This window comes from Oncorhynchus tshawytscha, linkage group LG12 (genome assembly GCF_018296145.1).
Source record: "Oncorhynchus tshawytscha isolate Ot180627B linkage group LG12, Otsh_v2.0, whole genome shotgun sequence".
NCBI lineage: Eukaryota > Metazoa > Chordata > Actinopteri > Salmoniformes > Salmonidae > Oncorhynchus > Oncorhynchus tshawytscha.
The window spans coordinates 3,182,447-3,206,216 of NC_056440.1; the positions used below are offsets into that span (position 1 = coordinate 3,182,447).

General features: G+C 38.4%; 1 protein-coding gene across 2 annotated transcripts in view; it reads left to right on the forward strand.

Annotated features, from left to right (window-relative positions):
* The window catches only part of LOC112238964 (AT-rich interactive domain-containing protein 3A), a 251,716-nt gene extending 238,773 nt beyond the window's left edge, over positions 1-12,943 (forward strand). Inside the window, exons 7-9 of one of the 2 annotated variants that reach the window (XM_042331200.1) lie at positions 1,327-1,596; positions 8,068-8,157; positions 12,200-12,943. In XM_042331200.1, the coding sequence (XP_042187134.1) occupies positions 1,327-1,596; positions 8,068-8,157; positions 12,200-12,390 (551 nt within the window). In that variant the 3' untranslated portion in view covers positions 12,391-12,943. The remainder of the gene's footprint in view (positions 1-1,326; positions 1,597-8,067; positions 8,158-12,199) is intronic. The other variant, XM_042331201.1, reaches the window with a different exon arrangement.
* Positions 12,944-23,770: the final 10,827 nt, after the last annotated feature.

The following is a 23,770-nucleotide window of genomic DNA, read 5'->3' on the forward strand; positions in this document are numbered from 1 at the left end:
ATCAGACTGGCACCCAGACTACCATAGGGACGGTGTTGTTTGTTGCTCACTGATTTGAAAGACACGTGTGTCCATGACCTGACTGTTGAAATTAATGACACAGGATGGAGTGAAGACACAATGCTCAGGAAATTTGATTTCCTTGTAAAAAAAATTGTTTTTTTTTAAACCTTTCATAATTTGACTTGTCATGCTGTAATTTCCCACAAAGTTTGAATATCAAACCGGACATTACCACTGCATGAGAAAACACCTGTACTGACGACCACAGGAACTTCCTGAGCCTAATTCCTGAGCCTACAGTAGCCTACAGAATGCCCAACTTGTACTGACGACCATAGGACCTTCCTGAGCCTACTTCCTGAGCCTACAGCAGCCTACAGAATGCCCAACTTGTACTGACAACCATAGGACCTTCCTGAGCCTACTTCCTGAGCCTACAGTAGCCTACAGAATGACCAACTTGTACTGACGACCATAGGACCTTCCTGAGCCTACTTCCTGAGCCTACAGTAGCCTACAGAATGACCAACTTGTACTGACGACCATAGGACCTTCCTGAGCCTACTTCCTGATCCTACAGTAGCCTACAGAATGACCAACTTGTACTGACGACCATAGGAACTTCCTGAGCATATAAATGACTACAGTAGCCTACAGAATGACCAACTTGTACTGACGACCATAGGACCTTCCTGAGCCTACTTCCTGATCCTACAGTAGCCTACAGAATGCCCAACTTGTACTGACGACCATAGGACCTTCCTGAGCCTACTTCCTGAGCCTACAGCAGCCTACAGAATGCCCAACTTGTACTGACAACCATAGGACCTTCCTGAGCCTACTTCCTGAGCCTACAGTAGCCTACAGAATGACCAACTTGTACTGACGACCATAGGACCTTCCTGAGCCTACTTCCTGAGCCTACAGTAGCCTACAGAATGACCAACTTGTACTGACGACCATAGGACCTTCCTGAGCCTACTTCCTGATCCTACAGTAGCCTACAGAATGACCAACTTGTACTGACGACCATAGGAACTTCCTGAGCATATAAATGACTACAGTAGCCTACAGAATGACCAACTTGTACTGACGACCATAGGAACTTCCTGATCATAGAAATGCCTACAGTAGCCTACAGAATGCCCAACTTTTTTTCTCAGGGATTTGGTTCAAAGCAAAAGACATATTTCCCAAGATCTGAAAGATAGAAAATGGACAATAAACTATAAAGTATTCTTCTTTAAAACGCTCTCTTGGAAAAAGTGATTTTTAATCTCAATGAGACTAAACTGTTTTTTAAAAATATCTGTTTTATCCCAGAGGATGGTCTGATGGCGGGTTGTCTGTCGGGTCGTGTGGGGGGGATACCCATGTCTCTGGGAGGTCACCCCCAAGCCGCGGCAGCTCAGGAGGCTGCAGCGTTGGAGCAGCTGAGGGAGAAGCTGGAGAGCGGGGAGCCGCCGGAGAAGATGGGGATGGCCGAGCAGCAACAGAGACTCATGCAGCACGCGGTGCAGCAGAACCTCCTCGCCATGGCAACACAGCTTCCCATGAACATCAAGATCAACAACCGAGCTGAGCGGATGAGAGGTGAGATAAACCAACGCTAAAGTTACTAATGATGCTATTCTGAATACCAGCGGTATCTGGAATGATACCCCGTTCTCTATACAGTGCACTACTTGGGTGCCATTTCGGACACAGATACTAAAATGTGTTTATCTGTTATTATGTCCTGAGGTGAGACAAATCAACACAGTTACCTTATTAATGTGGATTTATGCTTATCTGATATTATGAATAGAGGATGTGTCTGAAACCCTATTAAACCCTAGATGACCGGTGTTGTGTTGAAGCCAACATCTGGGTGCTCCTCCTCCGTTGTAAAAAATATTCTGGAAGTTATAGAAATGTATTTAATATTAAATGTTATTAAATGTTACCTTCGTTTTCGCCACGTTTATTATATTACAGACACTTTGATGCATGCTTTTAAACTATATTATGTCAGCTAAACATAAAAATAAAATATTTTTTTAAAGATATTTAAATTTTCTAAAATTGAGATAATTTTTTTTACATTTTCTTCTGGAAACATTTTAATTGAAATACTGTAAAATGTAATTCATTCCTATGGAGGACTGCTCCCACTGGGGAGTGCCAATATGGCCGACTGGTGGCTTCTAAAACCTCACAATGGCCAAAACATAGCATCACAGTTTAGATACATCATAGCATCAGAGTTTAAATACATCATAGCATCAGAGTTTAAATACATCATAGCATCAGAGTTTAAATACATCATAGCATCAGAGTTTAAATACATCATAGCATCAGAGTTTAAATACATCATAGCATCAGAGTTTAAATACATCATAGCATCAGAGTTTAGATACATCATAGCATCAGAGTTTAAATACATCATTGGTCTGAAATGGCACCATACTTCCTATGACAAATCAACACGATAAGTATTACACACACACATATGTATCTGGTATTATAAATACAGGTTAAAATGGCAACCACTTCTCTATATAATGCGGTACTTTTGACCAGAGCCTGTCTCCAGCTATAGGGAACAGGGCAGGGCTCTCAATTACAATCAGCTGACCTGCCTCTAGCTATAGGGAACAGGACAGGGCTCTCAATTACATTCAGCTGACCTGCCTCTAGCTATAGGGAACAGGACAGGGCTCCCAATTACATTCAACTGGGAGATGATTGTTCCTTGAGCGAATGGTCAGGGGGTCAGAAAATAGTTATAAAATAATAATAATAACACTGCAGGAACCCCAAACAGATACAGTGCCTTCAGAAAGTATTCACACACCATTTTTTTTTTCTTCACATTTTACAGCCTGAATTTTTAATTAAATTATGAAATTGTGATTAAATTGTGTCACTGGCCTAAACACAAAATAAACTAAACCCCAAAATGTCAAAGTGGAGTGATGTTTTTAGAGATGTTTAGAACTGAATAAAAAATGAAAAGATTAAAGGTCTTGAGTCAATATGTATTTAACCCCATTGTTATGGCAAGCAGGAACAATGTGCTTATAAAGTCAGATAATACTGTACGTTGCATGGATTCACTCTGTCTGCAATAATAGTGTTTTAACATGATCTTTGAATGACTTTGTCATCTCTGTACCCCACACATACAATTATCCGTAAGGTCCCTCAGTCGAACAGTGAATTTCTAGCACAGATTCAATCACAAAGACCAGGGACGTTTCATAGATGGGTAAAAATAAAAAATAAAGCAGACATTGAATATCACTTTGAACATGGTGAAGTTATTAATTACACTTTGGACGGTGTATCAATACACCCAGTCACTACAAAGACACAAGCGTCCTTCCTAACTCAGTTGCCGGAGAGGAAGGAAACCACTCAGGGATTTCACCATGAGGCCAATGGTGACTTTAAATCAGTTACAGAGTTTAATAGCTTTGATAGAAAACTGAGGATGGATCAACAACATTGTAGTTACCACACAATACTTACCTAAATGACAGAGTGAAAAGGAAGCCTGTACAGAATAATAATATTCCAAAACATGCATTTCTGCAGTAAAACACTAAAGTAAAACTGCAAAAAATATGTCAAAGAAATGAACGATAAGTCCTGAGTAGAAAGTGTTATGTTTGGGGCAAATCCAACACAACACATCACTGAGTACCACTCTTCATATTTTCAAGCATGGTGGTGACTGCATCATGTTATGGGTATGCTTGTCATTGGCAAGGACTAGGAAGTTTTTTAGGATAAAAAGAAACGTAATAGAGTTAAGCACAGGCAACATCCTCGAGGAAAACCTGATTCAGTCGGCTTTCCACCAGAAACTTGGAGACAAATTTACCTTTCAGCAGGACAGTAACCTCAAACACAAGCCCAAATATACACTGGAGTTGCTTACCAAGATGACATTGAATGTTCCTGAGTGGCCTAGTTACAGTTTTGACTTAAATCAGCTTGAAAATCTATGGCAAGACTTGAAAATGGCTGTCTAGCAATGATCAACAACCAACTTGACGGAGATTGAATAATTTAAGAAAGAATAACGGGCAAATATTGTACAATCCAAGTGTGCAAAGCTCTTAGACTTACCCAGAAAGACTCACAGCTGTAATCACTGCCAAAGGTGATTCTAACGTGTGTTGACTCAGGGGTGTGAATACTTATGTAGGTATTCTGAGGATGGTAGCTGACTCTATAGCAACTCATACCTGTCATATCTTTAATCTGAGCCTAGAGGAAAGTCTTTGTGCTCAGGCCTGGAGGGAAGCCAAAGTAATTCCGCTACCCAAGAGACGTAAAGTGGTCTGTACTGGTTCTAACAGCAAACCTAAAAGTTTGTGTTTGACCAAATACAATGCTATTTCTCTGTAAACAAATTAACAACAGACTTTCAGCATGCTTATAGAGAAGGGCACTCAACATGTACTGCACTGACACATCTGACTGGTGATTGGTTGAAAGAAATCGATAATAAGAAGATTGTGCGAGCTGTACTGTTAGATTTCAGTGCAGCCTTTAATATTATTGACCCTAACCTGTTGTTGAAAAAATGTATGTGTTATGGCTTTTCAACCTCTGCCATATTGTGGTCTCAGAGCTAACTATTTAATAGAACTCAAACGGTTTTCGTTAATGGAAGCTTCTCTAATGTCAAACATGTAAAGTGTGGTGTACCGCAGAGCAGCTCTCTCGACCCTCTACTCTTTTCTATTTTTACCAATGACCTGCCACTGGCATTAAACAAAGCATGTGTGTCCATGTATGCTGATGATTCAACCATATACGAATCAGCAACCGCAGCTAATGAAGTCACTGAAACCCTTAACAAAGAGTTGCAGTCTGTTTTGGAATGGGTGGTCAGTAATAAACTGGTCCTGAACATCTCAAAAACTAAGAGCATTGTATTTGGTACAAATCATTCCTTCAGTTCTAGACCTCAGCTGAATCAAGTAAGGAATGGTGTGGCTGTTGAACAAGTTGAGGAGATTAAATGACTTGGCGTTACCTTAGATTGTAAACTGTCATGGTCAGTGGTTGTAAAGATGGGGAGACGTCTGTCCGTAATAGAGATGTTCTGCTTTTTTGACACCACACTCCAAAAAGCAGGTTCTGCAGGCTCTAGTTTTGTCTAATCTTGATTATTGTCCAGTCGTGTGGTCCAGTGCTGCAAGGAAAGACCTAGTTAAACTGCATCTGGCCCAGAACAGAGAGGCACATCTTGCTCTTAATTGTAATCAGAGGGCTGATATAAATACTATGCATGCCAGTCTCTCTTGGCTAAGAGTTGAGTAGAGACTGACTGCATTATTTCTACATTTTAGAAGAAACATCAATGTGTTGAAAATCCTAAATTGTTTGCATAGTCAACTTACACATATCTCTGACACACACACTTATCCCTCCACTCGTGCCACCAGGGGTCTTTTCACAGTCCCCAAATCCAGAACAAATTCAAGAAAGCGTACAGTATTACATAGAGCCCTAATTGCATGGAACTTCTTTCCATCTCATATTGCTCAAATAAACAGCAAACCTGGTTTCAAAAAACAGATAAAGCAACACCTCGCGGCACAATGCCTCTCCCTATTTGACCCAGATAGTTTGTGTGTATGTATTGATTTGTAGACTATGTGTGCCTTTACATTTTTTTATATGTAGTTCTGTCCTTGAGCTGTTCTTGTCTATTAATGTTCTGTATTATGTCATTCTGTATTATGTTTCATGTTCTGTGTTCTGTGTTCTGTGTTCTGTGTTCTGTGTTCTGTGTGGACACCAGGAAGAGTAGCTGCTGCTTTTGCAACAGCTAATGGGATCCTAAAAACAAAACAAAAAAAATTCCAAATGAAATAGTTTTGTATTTAATTTTGAATACTTTTGCAAAACATTTCTAAAAACACGTTTTCACTTTGTCATTTTTGTGCTATTGTGTGTAGATGGGTGAGGAATTTTTTGTTGTTGATTTAATCCATTTTCCAATTCAGGCCGTAACACAACAAAATATGCAATAGGTTAAGGAATACTTTCTGAAGTATTTAAAAAAAACAGAATCATTTCAAACCTTGATTACATTGGGATACGATCACATATACCTCTCTATTTAAACGTGGAGATACTTGGGAACAGATTTCCTGACTTAAAAATCATGTTGATTTCCTGGTGATTTTACAGGCTTTTATGTCCAATGACAAAAATGATATATATATATATATACAGTACCAGTCAAAAGTTTGGACACACCTACTCATTCAATGCTTTTTCTTTATTTGTACTATTTTCTACATTGTAGAATAATAGTGAAGACATCAAAACTATGAAATAACACATATGGAATCATGTAGTAACCAAAAAAGTACTAAACAAATCAAAATATATATTAGATTCTTCAAAGTAGCCACCCTTTGCCTTGATGACAGTTTTGCTCTCTCTCTTTTTAGATCAGAAATGATTGGGGAACCCTGGAACAGGGTGTAATTTCAGACACATCCACAGTTACTAATGTGAATACACATGTTTATTCATTGTTATGCCCTTATAATGTTGTAATATTAATGAAATTGTGATGTATAACTGTGACACACACATTAATCATTTCAAAACCCACAGAGAAGCATTTGGAGAAAAAAAGTTTTGTAATTCCCTTACTATGTATTCCAGTGGGTTCTGTAACACATCCTGTTTAATATCCAACTAATCCAACTCAATCTACAGTGGGTTCTGTAACACATCCTGTTTAATATCCAACTAATCCAACTCAATCTACAGTGGGTTCTGTAACACATCCTGTTTAATATCCAACTAATCCAACTCAATCTACAGTGGGTTCTGTAACACATCCTGTTTAATATCCAACTAATCCAACTCAATCTACAGTGGGTTCTGTAACACATCCTGTTTAATATCCAACTAACCCAATCCAATGTACAGTCGTGTTACCGCCACAAAAATAACATCACATCTTTGACACATTGTATCGTTCTGTGTTTCGGAGTGTATCAGAGTTCTAGAACTTCTCCTTCAGAACCCAGGCTATTTATTCTTCTCCAACATGTGATTGGCTTGTCAATGTTACTGTTTGTCCTCTACTATTATATAACTAGGGGTTTAGCTGTACAGCACAGCGGTGGTATGCCGACATCAAGTAAGAGTATTTCACCATATGATAGGTGAGTCACTATTACACACGAAACACACAGTTCATCATAAAACATCTGCAATGTGATGTCTGAGGACTTCTTCGATGTCATGAAGAAATACTGCTTCCATGACTACGGGGGGGGGTGACCCGCCCACTCTGTTGATGGTTCTCAGCGTGACAGTGTTTACGACAAGACATAAGTCATACATTACTGAATAATAGAGTCTAAAGGAAGAATGAGGGGCCTATCTGCTCAGGTGTGGTTTCATCTCTCTCTACATGACTGCCTCTCAGGCATTAGTTATAATAGTGGGCTTTTCTCCGAAAGCTTAATGGTAGAATGAGTCAGAATCTTTCACAGGTTAATTCCTCCACTGGCCGACCCGACCAGTCTGGCTGAGCTGCAACCCAACATATAAACACCATCATTTACAGATTACATCAAAACTTGTATTAAATATGGCAGCCTAGGCCAGAGAACGCCTGCAAAAATGTTCTGTAACATCTGTTTTGATCTAAACTCTAAAATCATATAGTATATTTAGTGTGTATCTGCACATGAATGATATTTTACAGAAATTAAACTTGACAATATACTTGCCTTGGTTTTTTTTCACGAGTAGCTACACGTTCTCCAAGTGCCTGCCTGTCAGTCTGTGTGTTATGAGATGATGTCACCGTCTCCTCAGGGAGATAACCCGTTGGCGACATCCGACATGTACAAATGGTTGCTACATCTTTTGACAGTTCCCTTTTCCCTCAGAACTCTTTTAATAAACTGCTCCTTACCCTGTCACTCTAGGAGTTATCGCCGATACTCTGCCCGAACGCTTCTCTCCTGCTCCTTGTGTTCCCTTTTTAAATGCTGATATTGAGTTTTCCTCTCTCTCGCCTCCTGACAGATGATAGACAAGAGACTCCATTGAACCTGTCTACCAGCGGCATTAGCAGCATCAACATGTCAATAGAAATAGATGGAGTTGTCTACACAGGTAAATAGAGGGGCCGTTTGCTGATGTAATTGCAGGCAGGAAATTCAATAAGTTATAGCAGCACCCTGGCGCTTAGTCCTCCACGCAATTTGATGTCTTTGCTATAAAATCCATCGTAATGAAGTGGCAGTCCAATAGAGTTAAAAAAAAGTTAAATATCTCAGAATTGAGGCTGTGGATGGGAGATCGATGGGGTTTATTGTCTTAGACGTGCCTGGGAGAGAGGCCACGGGCAGGTTTAGCCTCCATTCACTTGTTCACCACCTCCTCCTCTGCCTTCGAGCAGATGGGGTAATTACCTCAAGATAGGTAGGCCAGCCAGTTCATGTCGTGGCGTAAAGAATAAGCCTGCTGGTGGAAAACTTCCAGTGAGGTTGAAGTGGCCATTAACATCAGATATAGTTGAGATCTATCTAGCTGTCTGTCTGAAACACTATGCTCAGTGAGGTAGACTGGAGTGTCTGAAACACTATGCTCAGTGAGGTAGACTGGAGTGTCTGAAACACTATGCTCAGTGAGGTAGACTGGAGTGTCTGAAACACTATGCTCAGTGAGGTAGACTGGAGTGTCTGAAACACTATGCTCAGTGAGGTAGACTGGAGTGTCTGAAACACTATGCTCAGTGAGGTAGACTGGAGTGTCTGAAACACTATGCTCAGTGAGGTAGACTGGAGTTTCTGTGTCAGTTGTCCAATTCAGGTTGTTTAGGTGTGACAATGTGTTATTTGTTAGTTAGTGAGTTGATATGTCATCATAGTATTTGTCTAATTGTGACATTACAGTAAGTTTTAAATACTATTATTTTCATCTGCCCCCAAAAAACTGGTTGTATAGATTGTAAGAACATGTAGAAATGTACAGTACCAATTAAACTACTCTTACTAGTAGCATTTGTAGTATTAGTAGTATCAGTAGTAGTAGTAGTGGTAGTAGTATCAGTAGTAGTAGTATCAGTAGTTGTAGTAGTAGTATCAGTAGTAGTAGTAGTGGTAGTAGTATCAGTAGTAGTAGTATCAGTAGTAGTAGTAGCAGTAGTAGTAATAGTATCAGTAGTGGTAGTCGTATCAGTAGTAGTAGTAGTATCAGTAGTAGAAGTAGTAGCATTAGTAGTATCAGTAGTAGTAGTAGTGGTAGTAGTATCAGTAGTAGTAGTATCAGTAGTTGTAGTAGTAGTATCAGTAGTAGTAGTAGTAGTAGCAGTAGTAGTAGTAGCAGTAGTAGTAATAGTAGCAGTAGTAGTAATAGTAGTAGTAGTCGTATCAGTAGTAGTAGTAGTATCAGTAGTAGTAGTAGTGGTAGTAGTATCAGTAGTAGTAGTAGTATCAGTAGTTGTAGTAGTAGTATCAGTAGTAGTAGTAGTAGCAGTAGTAGTAGTAGCAGTAGTAGTAATAGTATCAGTAGTAGTAGTCGTATCAGTAGTAGTAGTAGTATCAGTAGTAGTAGTAGTAGCATTAGTAGTAGTAGTAGTAGTATCAGTAGTAGTAGTAGTATCAGTAGTAGTCGTAGTAATAATAGTAGTATCAGTATTAGTAGTAGTATCAGTAGTAGTTGTAGTATCAGTAGTAGTAGTAGCATTAGTAGTAGTCGTAGCAGTAGTAGTAGTAGCAGTAGTCATAGTATTAGTAGTAGTAGTAGCAGCAGTAGTAGTCGTGGGAGTAGTAGTAGCAGTAGTCATAGTATCAGTAGTAGTAGTAGTAGTAGTAGAAGTAGTATCAGTAGTAGTAGTTGTATCAGTAGTAGTAGTATCAGTAGTAGTAGTAGTATCAGTAGGAGTCGTAGTAATAATAGTAGTATCAGTATTAGTAGTAGTATCAGTAGTAGTAGTAGTATCAGTAGTAGTAGTAGCATTAGTAGTAGTCGTAGCAGTAGTAGTAGTAGCAGTAGTCATAGTATTAGTAGAATCAGTAGTAGTAGTAGTGTCAGTAGTAGTAGTAGTTGTAGTAGTATCAAGAGCAGTAGTAGAAGTAGTAGCAGAAGTAGTAGTGTCAGTAGTAGTAGTAGTATCAGTAGTAATAGTAGTATCAGTAGTAGTCGTAGTAGTAGTAGTATCAGTATTAGTAGTAGTATCAGTAGTAGTAGTAGTATCAGTAGTAGTAGTAGTGTCAGTAGTAGTAGTAGTTGTAGTAGTATCAGTAGCAGTAGTAGAAGTAGTAGCAGAAGTAGTAGTATCAGTAGTAGTAATAGTATCAGCAGTAGTAGTAGTATCAGCAGTAGTAGTAGTAACAACAGTAGTAGTATCAGCAGTAATAGTAGTGGCAGTAGTAGTAGGAGTAGTATCAGTAGTAGCAGTAGTATCAGTAGTAGCAGTAGTATCAGTAGTAGTCGTAGTATCAGCAGTAGTAGTAGTAGTATCAGTAGTAGTATCAGGTATCAGTAGTAGTATCAGTAGTAGTATCAGTAGTAGTATCAGTAGTATTAGTATCAGTAGTAGTATCAGTAGTAGTATCAGTAGTAGTAGTAGTAGTATCAGTAGTAGTAGTAGTAGTAGTAGTATCAGTAGTAGTATCAGTAGTAGTATCAGTAGTAGTAGTAGTAGTAGTAGTAGTAGTATCAGTAGTAGTATCAGTAGTAGTAGTAGTAGTATCAGTAGTAGTAGTAGTAGTATCAGTAGTAGTATCAGTAGTAGTAGTAGTAGTAGTAGTAGTAGTATCAGTAGTAGTATCAGTAGTAGTAGTAGTAGTATCAGTAGTAGTAGTAGTAGTAGTAGTAGTATCAGTAGTAGTATCAGTAGTAGTATCAGTAGTAGTATCAGTAGTAGTAGTATCAGTAGTAGTAGTATCAGTAGTAGTGGTATCAGTAGTAGTAGTATCAGTAGTAGTAGTATCAGTAGTAGTAGTATCAGTAGTAGTAGTATCAGTAGTAGTGGTATCAGTAGTAGTAGTAGTAGTAGTATCAGTAGTTGTAGTAGTAGTATCAGTAGTAGTAGTATCAGTAGTAGTATCAGTAGTAGTAGTATCAGTAGTAATAGTAGTATCAGTAGTAGTAGTAGTAGTATCAGTAGTAGTAGTAGTATCAGTAGTAGTAGTATCAGTAGTAGTAGTATCAGTAGTAGTAGTAGTATCAGTAGTAGTACTGACAGTAATAAAACAATTGTGTAATGATGAAAGTGTCCATTTTAGGCCCTGTTTAGACCTGTACATGCCTCCTATAAGATCTTATGATCCGTGAACTGTGAACTGTACATAATACAGACAACATATTCTAGACAACACCATATAATGTGTTCTCAAATATGGAGCATGTCTTGACTCTGAAGATTTTATTTTGTTACATTTATTTATTCAACATATGAATAAATATGAAGATATATGAATATCTCAAAAAACAACTCTTTTAGACAAAATGTTTGGAACAATATACTCTTTATAAAGGTCACATTTCCAGAGTGGGGCTCTCTGCTACGTTTAATGATATGACACATTTTATAAGTGTCATGTAGGTCAGTGACTGATCACAGTTGTCCTTTAGGATCGTTCAGCAAGTCACGAGCAGAGGGAGTTCCTTTTGAAACCATTTCCCATTCGCTGTGTTTGTAGTGATCATAAAATTGATCTTAACTTCAGAATTAGCAGAAAGCCCACTCTGGAAATGTGATGAACTTGTAAAGTATATCGTTCCAAACAACATGTCTTAAAAATTAACAAAATCAAATAAGGTAGTTTGAGACATTCATATTCATATTGATTTTGAATAAATTCATGTAGAAATTCGTATTTCAGAATCTAGCCATTCTCCACATGTTAGAGCTCTAAGGAGTATAATTAACTTTTATTTAACAAGGCAAGTCAGTTAAGAACAAATTCTTATTTACAATGATGGTCTACACCGGCCAAAACCTGGACGACGCTGGGCCAATTGTGCTCCGCCCTATGGGACTCCCAATCACGGCCGGTTGTGATACAGCCTGGATGTGGTCTGTACCATGTACAGTTCACAGATCATAAGGTATTATGACTCCCAAGATGTTGTCTGTATCATGTACAGTTCACAGATCATAACGTCTTACAGGAGGTCTCCTCCCTCCCTCTCTCCGTCCCTCCAGGTGTTCTGTTTGCCAGGAAGCCCTCCCTCCCTACGATGCTGGGTGGTCACCGGGTCCAGAACCAGAATGACACCTTCTCTCAGGGAAAGACCAGTCCGGGGATGAACTCCTCCTCCATACAGATCCAACCGTCCTGCTCCTCTTCCTCCTCCTCATCCTCGGTCCATGGACATGGAAACTCCTCCCCCTGAGCTGAGACCCACCACAGCCCCACCCCCTAACCCCCCGCCCCCATCATTCCCCAAAGACAACAAGCGGTCTGAGATACCAGAAGAAAATACTTCTATTTTTTTTGAAGGTGGTTTTCCCTTCCTCCTCCTCTTCCTCTTCTCCTCCCTTTTCTCAAACTCCCTTATTCAAGTTGAAAGAATGAAAATAAAAAGTTTTATTTACTGAGAAAATGCTTCTGTAGAAAAATAAAATAATCTCTCGCTCTATTCTCTTTCCTTCCTCTGAACTCTGACCTCTGAACTCTGACCTCTGAATGGTATGTAGAGGACCTCTGAACCCTGTGTGTATTCAGATACATTCTGCTGTCTTTTTCGTGTTTCCTGAGAACAGCTGCTCAGTTTGGAGTGGTGCAAACATATAGGTAAAGATATATGTGGTGACATCATCATTAGACGCAAGGAACTGTGGGACAAAGACACTGAGAGACTGAGACATGTTGGCTCTCTGTCTGTCTGTCTGTCTGTCTGTCTGTCTGTCTGTCTGTCTGTCTGTCTGTCTGTCTGTCTGTCTGTCTGTCTGTCTGTCTGTCTGTCTGTCTGTCTGTCTGTCTGTCTGTCTGTCTGTCTGTCTGTCTGTCTGTCTGTCTGTCTGTCTGTCTGTCTGTCTGTCTGTCTGTCTGTCTGTCTGTCTGTCTGTCTGTCTGTCTGTCTGTCTGTCTGTCTGTCTGTCTGTCTGTCTGTCTGTCTGTCTGTCTGTCTGCAGCTCCTCCAACAGAAGAAAGGATTCTTGACCTCGTACCCGGAGAGAGAAATGCTTGTTAACCTGTAGCAGGGTTGGGGGTCAATTCCATTTTTAAATCGTCAATTCAGAAAATAAACCAAAATTCTAATTCCACATTTTCCTAATTGAAAAGCATTAAAGAGAATTAGCATTCAGTGTACTTCCTGAGTTTGCTGGAATAGAAATGGAATTGACCCCAACCCTGATCTGTAGTATGGCTTGTTTGAAACCTCTGCTAGGCATGGGAGGCCATTTCATTGTCACTGAAAATCTTTAGTTTTCTTCTTGTTTTTGATCACAAACCAGAGAAGATTGCTACTTTAAGCTAATAACCAAAGAAAAACAAGAGTAACCAATGAAAAGAAAGTAAAGAATAAAAACTATAACATACACAGACAGCACAGATACAATAGTGGAACCAAATGACCAAACTAAGGATATACTGTATATCACAAGCACATCCTGACAAAGCACATCCTGACAAAGCACATCCTGACAAAGCACATCTCATAGAATCAGGGAAATGTAATTCCTTGTCTATCTATCTATCTATTATCTATCTATTATCTATCTATTATCTATCTATTATCTATCTATTATCTATCTATTATCTATCTATTATCTATCTATCTATCTATCTATCTATCTATCTATCTATCTATCTATCTATCTATCTATCTATCTATCTATCTATCTATCTATCTATCTATCTATCTATCTATCTATCTATCTATTATCTATCTATCTATCTATCTATCTATCTATCTATCTATCTATCTATCTATCTATCTATCTATCTATCTATCTATCTATCTATTATCTATCTATCTATTATCTATCTATCTATCTATCTATCTATCTATCTATCTATCTATCTATCTATCTATTATCTATCTATCTATCTATCTATCTATCTATCTATCTATCTATCTATCTATCTATCTATCTATCTATCTATCTATCTATCTATCTATCTATCTATCTATCTATCTATCTATCTATCTATCTATCTATCTATCTATCTATCTATCTATCTATCTATCTATCTATCTATCTATCTATCTATCTATCTATCTATCTATCTATCTATCTATCTATCTATCTATCTATCTATCTATCTATCTATCTATCTATCTATCTATCTATCTATCTATCCATCTATCCATCTATTATCTATCTATCTATCTATCTATCTATCTATCTATCTATCTATCTATCTATCTATCTATCTATCTATCTATCTATCTATCTATCTATCTATCTATCTATCTATCTATCTATCTATCTATCTATCTATCTATCTATCTATCTATCTATCTATCTATCTATCTATCTATCTATTATCTATCTATCTATCTATCTATCTATCTATCTATCTATCTATCTATCTATCTATCTATCTATCTATCTATCTATCTATCTATCTATCTATCTATCTATCTATCTATCTATCTATCTATCTATCTATCTATCTATCTATCTATCTATCTATCTATCTATCTATCTATCTATCTATCTATCTATCTATCTATCTATCTATCTATCTATCTATCTATCTATCTATCTATCTATCTATCTATCTATCTATCTATCTATCTATCTATCTATCTATCTATCTATCTATCTATCTATCTATCTATCTATCTATCTATCTATCTATCTATCTATCTATCTATCTATCTATCTATCTATCTATCTATCTATCTATCTATCTATCTATCTATCTATCTATCTATCTATCTATTATCTATCTATCTATCTATCTATCTATCTATCTATCTATCTATCTATCTATCTATCTATCTATCTATCTATCTATCTATCTATCTATCTATCTATCTATCTATCTATCTATCTATCTATCTATCTATCTATCTATCTATCTATCTATCTATCTATCTATCTATCTATCTATCTATCTATCTATCTATCTATCTATCTATCTATCTATCTATCTATCTATCTATCTATCTATCTATCTATCTATCTATCTATCTATCTATCTATCTATCTATCTATCTATCTATCTATCTATCTATTATCTATCTATCTATCTATCTATCTATCTATCTATCTATCTATCTATTATCTATCTATCTATTATCTATCTATTATCTATCTATTATCTATCTATTATCTATCTATCTATCTATCTATCTATCTATCTATCTATCTATCTATCTATCTATCTATCTATCTATCTATCTATCTATCTATCTATCTATCTATCTATCTATTATCTATCTATCTATCTATCTATCTATCTATCTATCTATCTATCTATCTATCTATCTATCTATCTATTATCTATCTATCTATTATCTATCTATCTATTATCTATCTATTATCTATCTATCTATCTATCTATCTATTATCTATCTATTATCTATCTATCTATCTATCTATCTATTATCTATCTATTATCTATCTATCTATTATCTATCTATTATCTATCTATCTATTATCTATCTATTGAAGCTGGTTCCACTCGGATCAATCGATGCCGCTCGCTATATCAACACATTGTTTAATGCTGTGGGACAATAGCTAGAGCGTCAAGACATGCCTTCGTCAGTAAAGGGGTAAACCAAATAGCCTAGTAACCTAGAGCGTTCGACACTGTCGGTCCTGGTCAGAGCCTCTTAACTAACCCTTCTCACAGAAGAGAGATTGCACGATGGCTCTGATTAAATATGATGTTGCGACACATTCGACATTGATTTAAGCTCACACTTAGTATGAATAATTTATTACCAGCAACTTTTTCTGGTGAAGGCGTTACCTTTGCAATCAGACGGAAACATACCTGCTGGTAGGACTATCCCCTGGTGGGTGGTTCTAGTTAAATAGAGTCCTGGGATCCCAATCTGTAGACCAGTTCAACATATTACTCCGCAGAAGGAGATATGTGGGTTAAACACATAATGTAGAACAGCAGAACGAGGCTATAGGTGTTGGAGCACTGATGTAATCATCAATCAGTGGCTTTATCTAGTGACTGGCACCCCGTCTTCTTTTGAAGTGCACTTGTGTCTGACATTGGAGAGTTTCTCCATACTCACTATTTCACTCTCTTTGTCCCTCTCTCTCTCTCCCTCTCTTTGTCCCTCTCTCTCTCTCTCCCTCTCTTTGTCCCTCCCTCCCTCTCTCTCTGCCTCTCTCTCCCTCCCTCTCTTTGTCCCTCTCTCTCTCTCTCCCTCTCTTTGTCTCTCTCTCCCTCTCTTTGTCTCTCTCCCTCTCTTTGTCCCTCTCTCTCTCTCTCCCTCTCTTGTCCCTCCTCTCTCTCTCTCTCTCCCTCTCTTTGTCCCTCCCTCCCTCTCTTTGTCTCTCTCTCCCTCCCTCACTTTGTCCCTCACTCTCTCCTCTCTCTTTGTCCCTCCCTCCCTCTCTCTCTCCCTCTCGTTGTCCCTCCCCTCTCTCTCTCTCTCCCTCCCTCTCTTTGTCCCTCTCTCTCTCTCCCTCCTTTGTCCTCTTCTCTCCCTCTCTTTGTCCCTCTCTCTCCCTCTCTTTGTCCCTCTCTCTCTCTCTCTCTCCCTCTCGTTGTCCCTCCAACCTCTCTCCCTCTCTCTCTCTCCCTCCTTTGTCCTCTCTCTCTCCCTCCCTCTCTTTGTCCCTCTCTCTCTCTCCCTCCCTCTTTGTCCCTCTCTCTCTCTCTCTCTCCCTCTCTTTGTCCCTCCCTCCCTCTCTCTCTCCCTCTCGTTGTCCCTCCCTCCCTCTCTCTCTGCCTCTCTCTCCCTCCCTCTCTTTGTCCCTCTCTCTCTCTCTTCCTGTCTTTGTCCTCTCTCTCTCTCTCTCTCCCTCTCTTTGTCCCTCCCTCCCTCTCTCTCTCCCTCTCGTTGTTCCCTCCCTCTCTCTCTGCCTCTCTCTCCCTCTCTCTTTGTCCCTCCTCTCTCTCTTCCTGTCTTTGTCCTCTCTCCCTATCTTTGTCCCTCTCTCTCTCTCTCTTTCTCTCTCTCTCTCTTTGTCCCTCTCTCTCTCTCTCTCTCTCCCTATCTTTGTCCCTCCCTCTCTCTCTCTCTTTGTCCTCTCTCTCTCTCTCTCTTTGTCCCTCTCTCTCTCTCTCTCTCTCTCTCCTCTCTTGTCCCTCTCTCTCTCTCTCTCTCTCTCTCTCTCTCTCTCCCTCTCTTTGTCCCTTCCTCCCTCTCTCTCTCCCTCTTTGCCCCTTCCTCCCTCTCTCTCTCCCTCTTTGTCCCTTCCTCCCTTTCTCTCTCTCTCCCTCTTTGTCCCACTCTCTCTCCTTCTTTCTCCCTCTCCCTCTCTCTTTCTCACTCCCTATCTTTGTCCCTCCCTCCTCTCTCTCTCTCTCTCTCTCCCTCTTTGTCCCTCTCTCTCTCTCTCCTTCTCCCTCCCTCCCTCCCTCCCTCCCTCCCTCCCTCCCTCCCTCCCTCCCTCCCTCCCTCCCTCCCTCCCTCCCTCCCCCCCTCTCTCTCTGCTTCGAGTCATAAGATACTGTATTTTTTATTGTGAAGGGAAATGGGAAACAGTATGAAGATATAGATTTTTTATTAAGTCTGTCAAACATATAATTTCAAATTGTATTTTTATTTTTATTTTTTATGTTTAGATCTGGGTCTGTAACCTTGCATTCATCTATACCACTTTATATTTTGAAACCCATTTTAAGAGTATTTTCTAACACAGACAGACAGATACCTCTTTACCTCTATATATATATATATATATATATATATATATATATACATATATATATATATATACACACACACAGAGTGGATTCAAAATATACCTCACATATTTAATTTCTATTGATTTTATTGTAAAGCCACTTGAAAATGTGTTTTTTATTTCAACAGATCACTGGATATTTCATATGTTATATAGTTATACCAAAGAAGGGAATATTGTATGATCACACATCTATCTACCTCATTTGTTATAGACTGTGCCAACCAAACATGAACATAAACACAATCTTAATCGCCAGTTTCTACGTTTAGCCTTTTTTTTTTTTTTTTTTTTTTACACACACATTGTGTTTGAACACAAAATGTATTACAACAGAACACATGTACCTGGGAGCCTTTAGGTCGCGAAGGAAGCAACCTCTTCACAATGCTGGTCTGTGTTTTTGTTTTCGTGGGAAATGCCAGGATTATTTAATGTACGCAATATAGTACAGCTCTTGTCTGTTATTGTGTTGATAAAGAGGGTAAAGAATTTGTAATATATCTTGTAACTTAATGTCATATAAAAGGTAACAATGCTCAACTGTAATGGTAAAAAAGTAGGGAGCCCTGCAAACGGCAGGTCAGCCGCTGAAATGAATAGAGTTTTCAGGTGTCAGTTCTGGTTATTGAAGGTGGTTGTATTCTGTTATTAATTCCAGTGTTTAACTGAGTTCTTCAGGAAATCAGGCCTTGATGTGGATGTAGTAAAAGGTGTTCTGATATACAGTATAAGTCTACGTTCCAATGTTTATACTAGAATACCACTTAGAATGTTGGAACCATAGATCCTATTGCTACATTCTTTAGCAGTATGATAGTGTGGACATTGGGGTTGGACTTAAAAAGAGCAGAATAGTCTGTCATAACTATGTCACTTCCTGTGGAGGCATTATCTATCCAGTGCTTTGATGCAGTCTGCCACTTCAAAACCATCCAGTCGGCCTCTTTCAGGGTGGCTGTTATTTTCTATTTTATTTTTTACATTTAATTGCTGTTATTGTTATTGTTCTTTTATAATCTCCTACACTGGAGGGTGCATACAAGGAAAATTACAACTTAAATTCATGTCGGTCCTTCACTATTTAATTTAAATCCATGTTGTGTGATTGCACTTCTTGTATAAATATAAAACATCTCAGCTTTGGAGGCGATACAATTCAAAACAGTTAGCCAATCATTGAGCAGCTTTGCTGACGGTGAAACAAGACCACAGTACAATCATGTAAATCTTGTAACCAAAGACATTTAAAAAAATTAAAAAAATTTAAAAAAAACAGCGAAAGATTAACCTCTTTAAAGGAAAAGACACCCAATCACAGAGAAGAAAGTTTGAACAAAAAAAAAAATGAAACAACAGCATTGGCTTAGCTGTAAGTGTCTCTGGATGAGAGCGTCTGCTAAATGACTCACATGTAAAAATGGACGAATAAGAACCAAAACGATTCTCACTTATGTACTTATTACTTAAATAACAAGTTGTTTACGTATTTTAGCTGGTAGATTTTAGATCATAAAATGGCTTTATTCACTATGTATGAAAATGTTCCATATCTCATTTTGTTTTTTTTCCTTCAGTCCATTTTGGACGTGTCCAGTGTGTTATGGGAACGCTCAGGGGTTACAAACATACATTAGACAGGTGGAAGAGGTGTTTTGTTTTGCCATTTGCTTGTAGCATATTTAGAAATAAAATACAACTTTTAACTTCATTCAATTTGTCTTTATTCTTCATTTTTAATATGTATTATTTGTTCTGGATGTTTCAGAGACAGAACACAAAAGGGAAGCATGAAATAAAGATTTAGTTTTAGATTTACACTTTATACAAAGTAAAAAAAAATATAGAAAAAAATAAGCCATTATAAATAGTTAGAAATATTATAACATTTCATGAATTCTTATTGAATTATGTTTTACTTTTAATGGTTATGCTTATATATGTTTACAATGAATGAAATATGCATTTGATACTTGGTACTCGGTATTTATTTCTAAATAACATGTTGATGTTTATTGGTGATAGTTACTATACAGTGTACATTACAAATGAAATCAATGACACAGTAATTGTTACGAGGTCAAATACATTGTCAGGATATCATATATATACCGTCAGGCTGTGAGTTGTCTGTGTTTCAGTCTTCAGAACTCGACGTAAGCTGACCCCTTTGTCCTTTACTCTCTAGTAAATCTCAAGATTTAAAAAACGAGGAAAAATAGAGATTTAAAACGACCTGTATTTATTTACCAGTTTCAGGTGTTTTGAGTTCAACTTCCTTAGAGTTCAACTTCCTTTAAATTAAATAAAAATAAATAAAAAAACGCCTTTATACATTTAATAAGCTTAGAGTTAATGATACACATCATAAAAAGTAATTGTTGCCATTTTGTTTCCACCCCGTGTCGGTTCAGGGTGATCAATCTTCCTATAAGCTGTTATTTCAGGGGACAGGCTGCCTGTGCCCGGAGCAGCAAGCTCTCATCTGACGATGATATATGGCAACGGCTACTTTCAATCACATTACTGGCCACTAAACAAGATTACAATATAATACACATATTACAATATCATTAAGCAATAAGACTTGAGGGGGTGTGGTATATGGCCAATATACCACGGCTAAGGGCTCTTCTTACGCACCAAGCAACACGGGAGGGAGTGCCTGCATACAGCCTTTAGCCGTTGTATATTGAGGTGCCTTATTGCTATTATAAACTAGTTACCAACGTAACTAGAAAAGTTAAAATGAATGTTTTGTCATACGCGTGGTATACCTTCTGATATACCATGGCTGTCAGCCAATTGGCATTCAGGGCTCAAACCACCCAGTTTATAATACAATCCGCGTTAGGTCGTGTCTAAGAACAGCACTTAGCCATAGTATGTTGGCCATATACCACACCCCCTCGGACCTTATTGCTTAATGATATTGTAATATGTGTATTATATTGTAATCTTGTTTAGTGGCCAGTAATGTGATTGAAAGTAGCCGTTGCCATATATCACTATATTACAATATTATATAATACACATATTACAATATAATACACATATTACAATATAATACACATATTACAATATAATACACATATTACAATGTAATACACATTACAATATAATATCTTACACGTATTACAATATAGTATTATATAATACACGTATTACAATATAATATAATTTAATACACATATTACAATATAATACACATATTACAATATAATGCACATTACCATATAATACAATATATTACAATATAATACACATATTACAATATTATATAATACACATATTACAATATAATACACATATTACAATATAATACACATATTACAATATAATACACATATTACAATATAATACACATATTACAATATTATATAATACACATATTACAATATAATACACATATTACAATATTATATAATACACATATTACAATATAATACACATATTACAATGTAATATATTACAATACACCTATTACAATATAATACAATATACACATTATAATATAATAAACTACAATACAATATGATACACATATTACAATACAATATAATACACACATTACAATATAATATGCTATAATATATATGTTACAATATAATATAGTATAATACACATATTACAATATAATACGCTATAATACACACATTACAATATAATTAACATATTACAACATAATAAACTACAATAAAATATGATACACGTGTTACAGTATAATAGTTGTACAAAAACAGAAAGACAGTCCTTCTTTCAAACAGGTGCACAAAAACAATTAAAGGAAACTGTCAATGACTTTAAGCAGAAACAGAGAGAGAGAGAGAGACAGAGAGACAGAGAGAGAGAGAGAGAGAGAGAGACAGAGAGACAGAGAGAGAAAGAGAGAGAGAGAGAGACAGAGAGACAGAGAGACAGAGAGAGAAAGAGAGAGAGAGAGACAGAGAGAAAGAGAGAGAGAGAGAGAGAGAGAGAGAGAGACGATTGTCGAAGTTGACGACTCCTCATTCAGGACAGAGGTCAATGTCCTATTGGTCGAACCAACGCTGGCAATTAAAGTAATGATGCTGGGGCGTGTGCAGCATTAAACAGCTAAAATGGAGTAAAGATTAGTTAATTAAGGCTGAGCAGCCTGATGTAATTAGCCCTGCTGGAGATTAGTGGGCGGCCGGGCCGGGCCCTCCGTCGATGTCCCTGGGCTACCTGCCTGGCCGGGCCCTCCGTCGATGTCCCTGTGCTACCTGCCTGGCTGGAATCAGCAGGTAATTGAGTTAATATTGGGGCTCACCCTCCCTCCCTCCATCACTCTCCCTCCTGCCTCCCACCATCCCTCCTCCCTCAATCCCCCCCTCCATCCCTCCTCCCTGTTACTTTACACTTCTGAATAAACAAAAACAAATTAGCAATGGCGCTCTCTCCGATAATGGGTTATCTTGTCAGGAGGTAGACAGGAATCCATGGCCCTATAACACAGTGTTAATTTTATGCACCACTGACAGCCACGCTGCTGGTCAATAACACTACAATAAAGTAAAGCCAGCCATCAATCTGGGCTGAAGGAAGGTGGCGGAAAGAGATGGAGAGAGAGGTGGAGTGATGGAGAGGTGGAGAGATGGAGAGGTGGAGAGATGAATGGAGAGAGAGGTGGAGAGACGGAGAGGTGGAGAGATGAATGGAGAGAGAGGTGGAGAGATGGAGAGGTGGAAAGACAGAGAGGTGGAGAGATGAATGGAGAGAGAGGTGGAGAGATGGATGGAGAGAGAGGTGGAGAGATGGATGGAGAGAGAGGTGGAGAGACGGAGAGGTGGAGAGATGAGTGGAGAGAGAGGTGGAGAGATGGATGGAGAGAGAGGTGGAGAGATGGATGGAGAGATGGATGGAGAGAGATGTGGAGAGATGAATGGAGAGAGAGGTGGAGAGATGGTTGGAGAGATGGATGGAGAGAGAGGTGGAGAGATGAATGGAGAGAGAGGTGGAGAGATGGATGGAGAGAGGTAGAGAGATGGATGGAGAGAGAGGTGGAGAGATAGATGGAGAGATGGATGGAGAGAGAGGTAGAGAGATGGATGGAGAAAGAGGTAGAGAGCTGGATGGGGAGAGAGGTAGAGAGGGATGGAGAGAGAGGTGGAGAGATGAATGGAGAGATGGATGGAGAGATGGATGGAGAGAGAGAAAGAGAGATGGATGGAGAGATGGATGGAGAGAGAGGTAGAGAGATGGAGGGGAAGAGGAAATGTGTCAGTGTATATTTGTATTGATCAGACCCCCCCCATGCAGTACATTATATAGCCAGTCTAGTTAGTAGTTAGTTTGCACATTGCGATGATGATGATGATGATGATGATGATGATCCAATGTGCCTATTGGAGTTTGTCTGGCTAATTCTGATGTCTTGTTCCTATCTGTTCCTATTGAGTTCCTCAGCAGGAGATAGAAAGAGATGGTAATAGGTGTGTGATATTGTCCATATACAGTAGATATCAGAAGTTCTCACACCCTCTTGGATTTATTAAACATTTTGTTGCGTTTAAGAAGTGGGTTGGAAATAGATTTAAGTTTGATGTTTCGTCATTGATCTACACAAAATAGTAGTCACGGTGGTCGTTGTCTTCATACCACAGGAACCTCAGGTAGTCACGGTGGTCGTTGTCTTCATACCACAGGAACCTCAGGTAGTCACGGTGGTCGTTGTCTTCATACCACAGGAACCTCAGGTAGTCACGGTGGTCGTTGTCTTCATACCACAGGAACCTCAGGTAGTCACGGTGGTCGTTGTCTTCATACCACAGGAACCTCAGGTAGTCACGGTGGTCGTTGTCTTCATACCACAGGAACCTCAGGAAGGGTGGTCGTTGTCTTCATATCACAGGAACCTCAGGTAGTCAGGAACCTCAGGTAGTCACGGTGGTCGTTGTCTTCATATCACAGGAA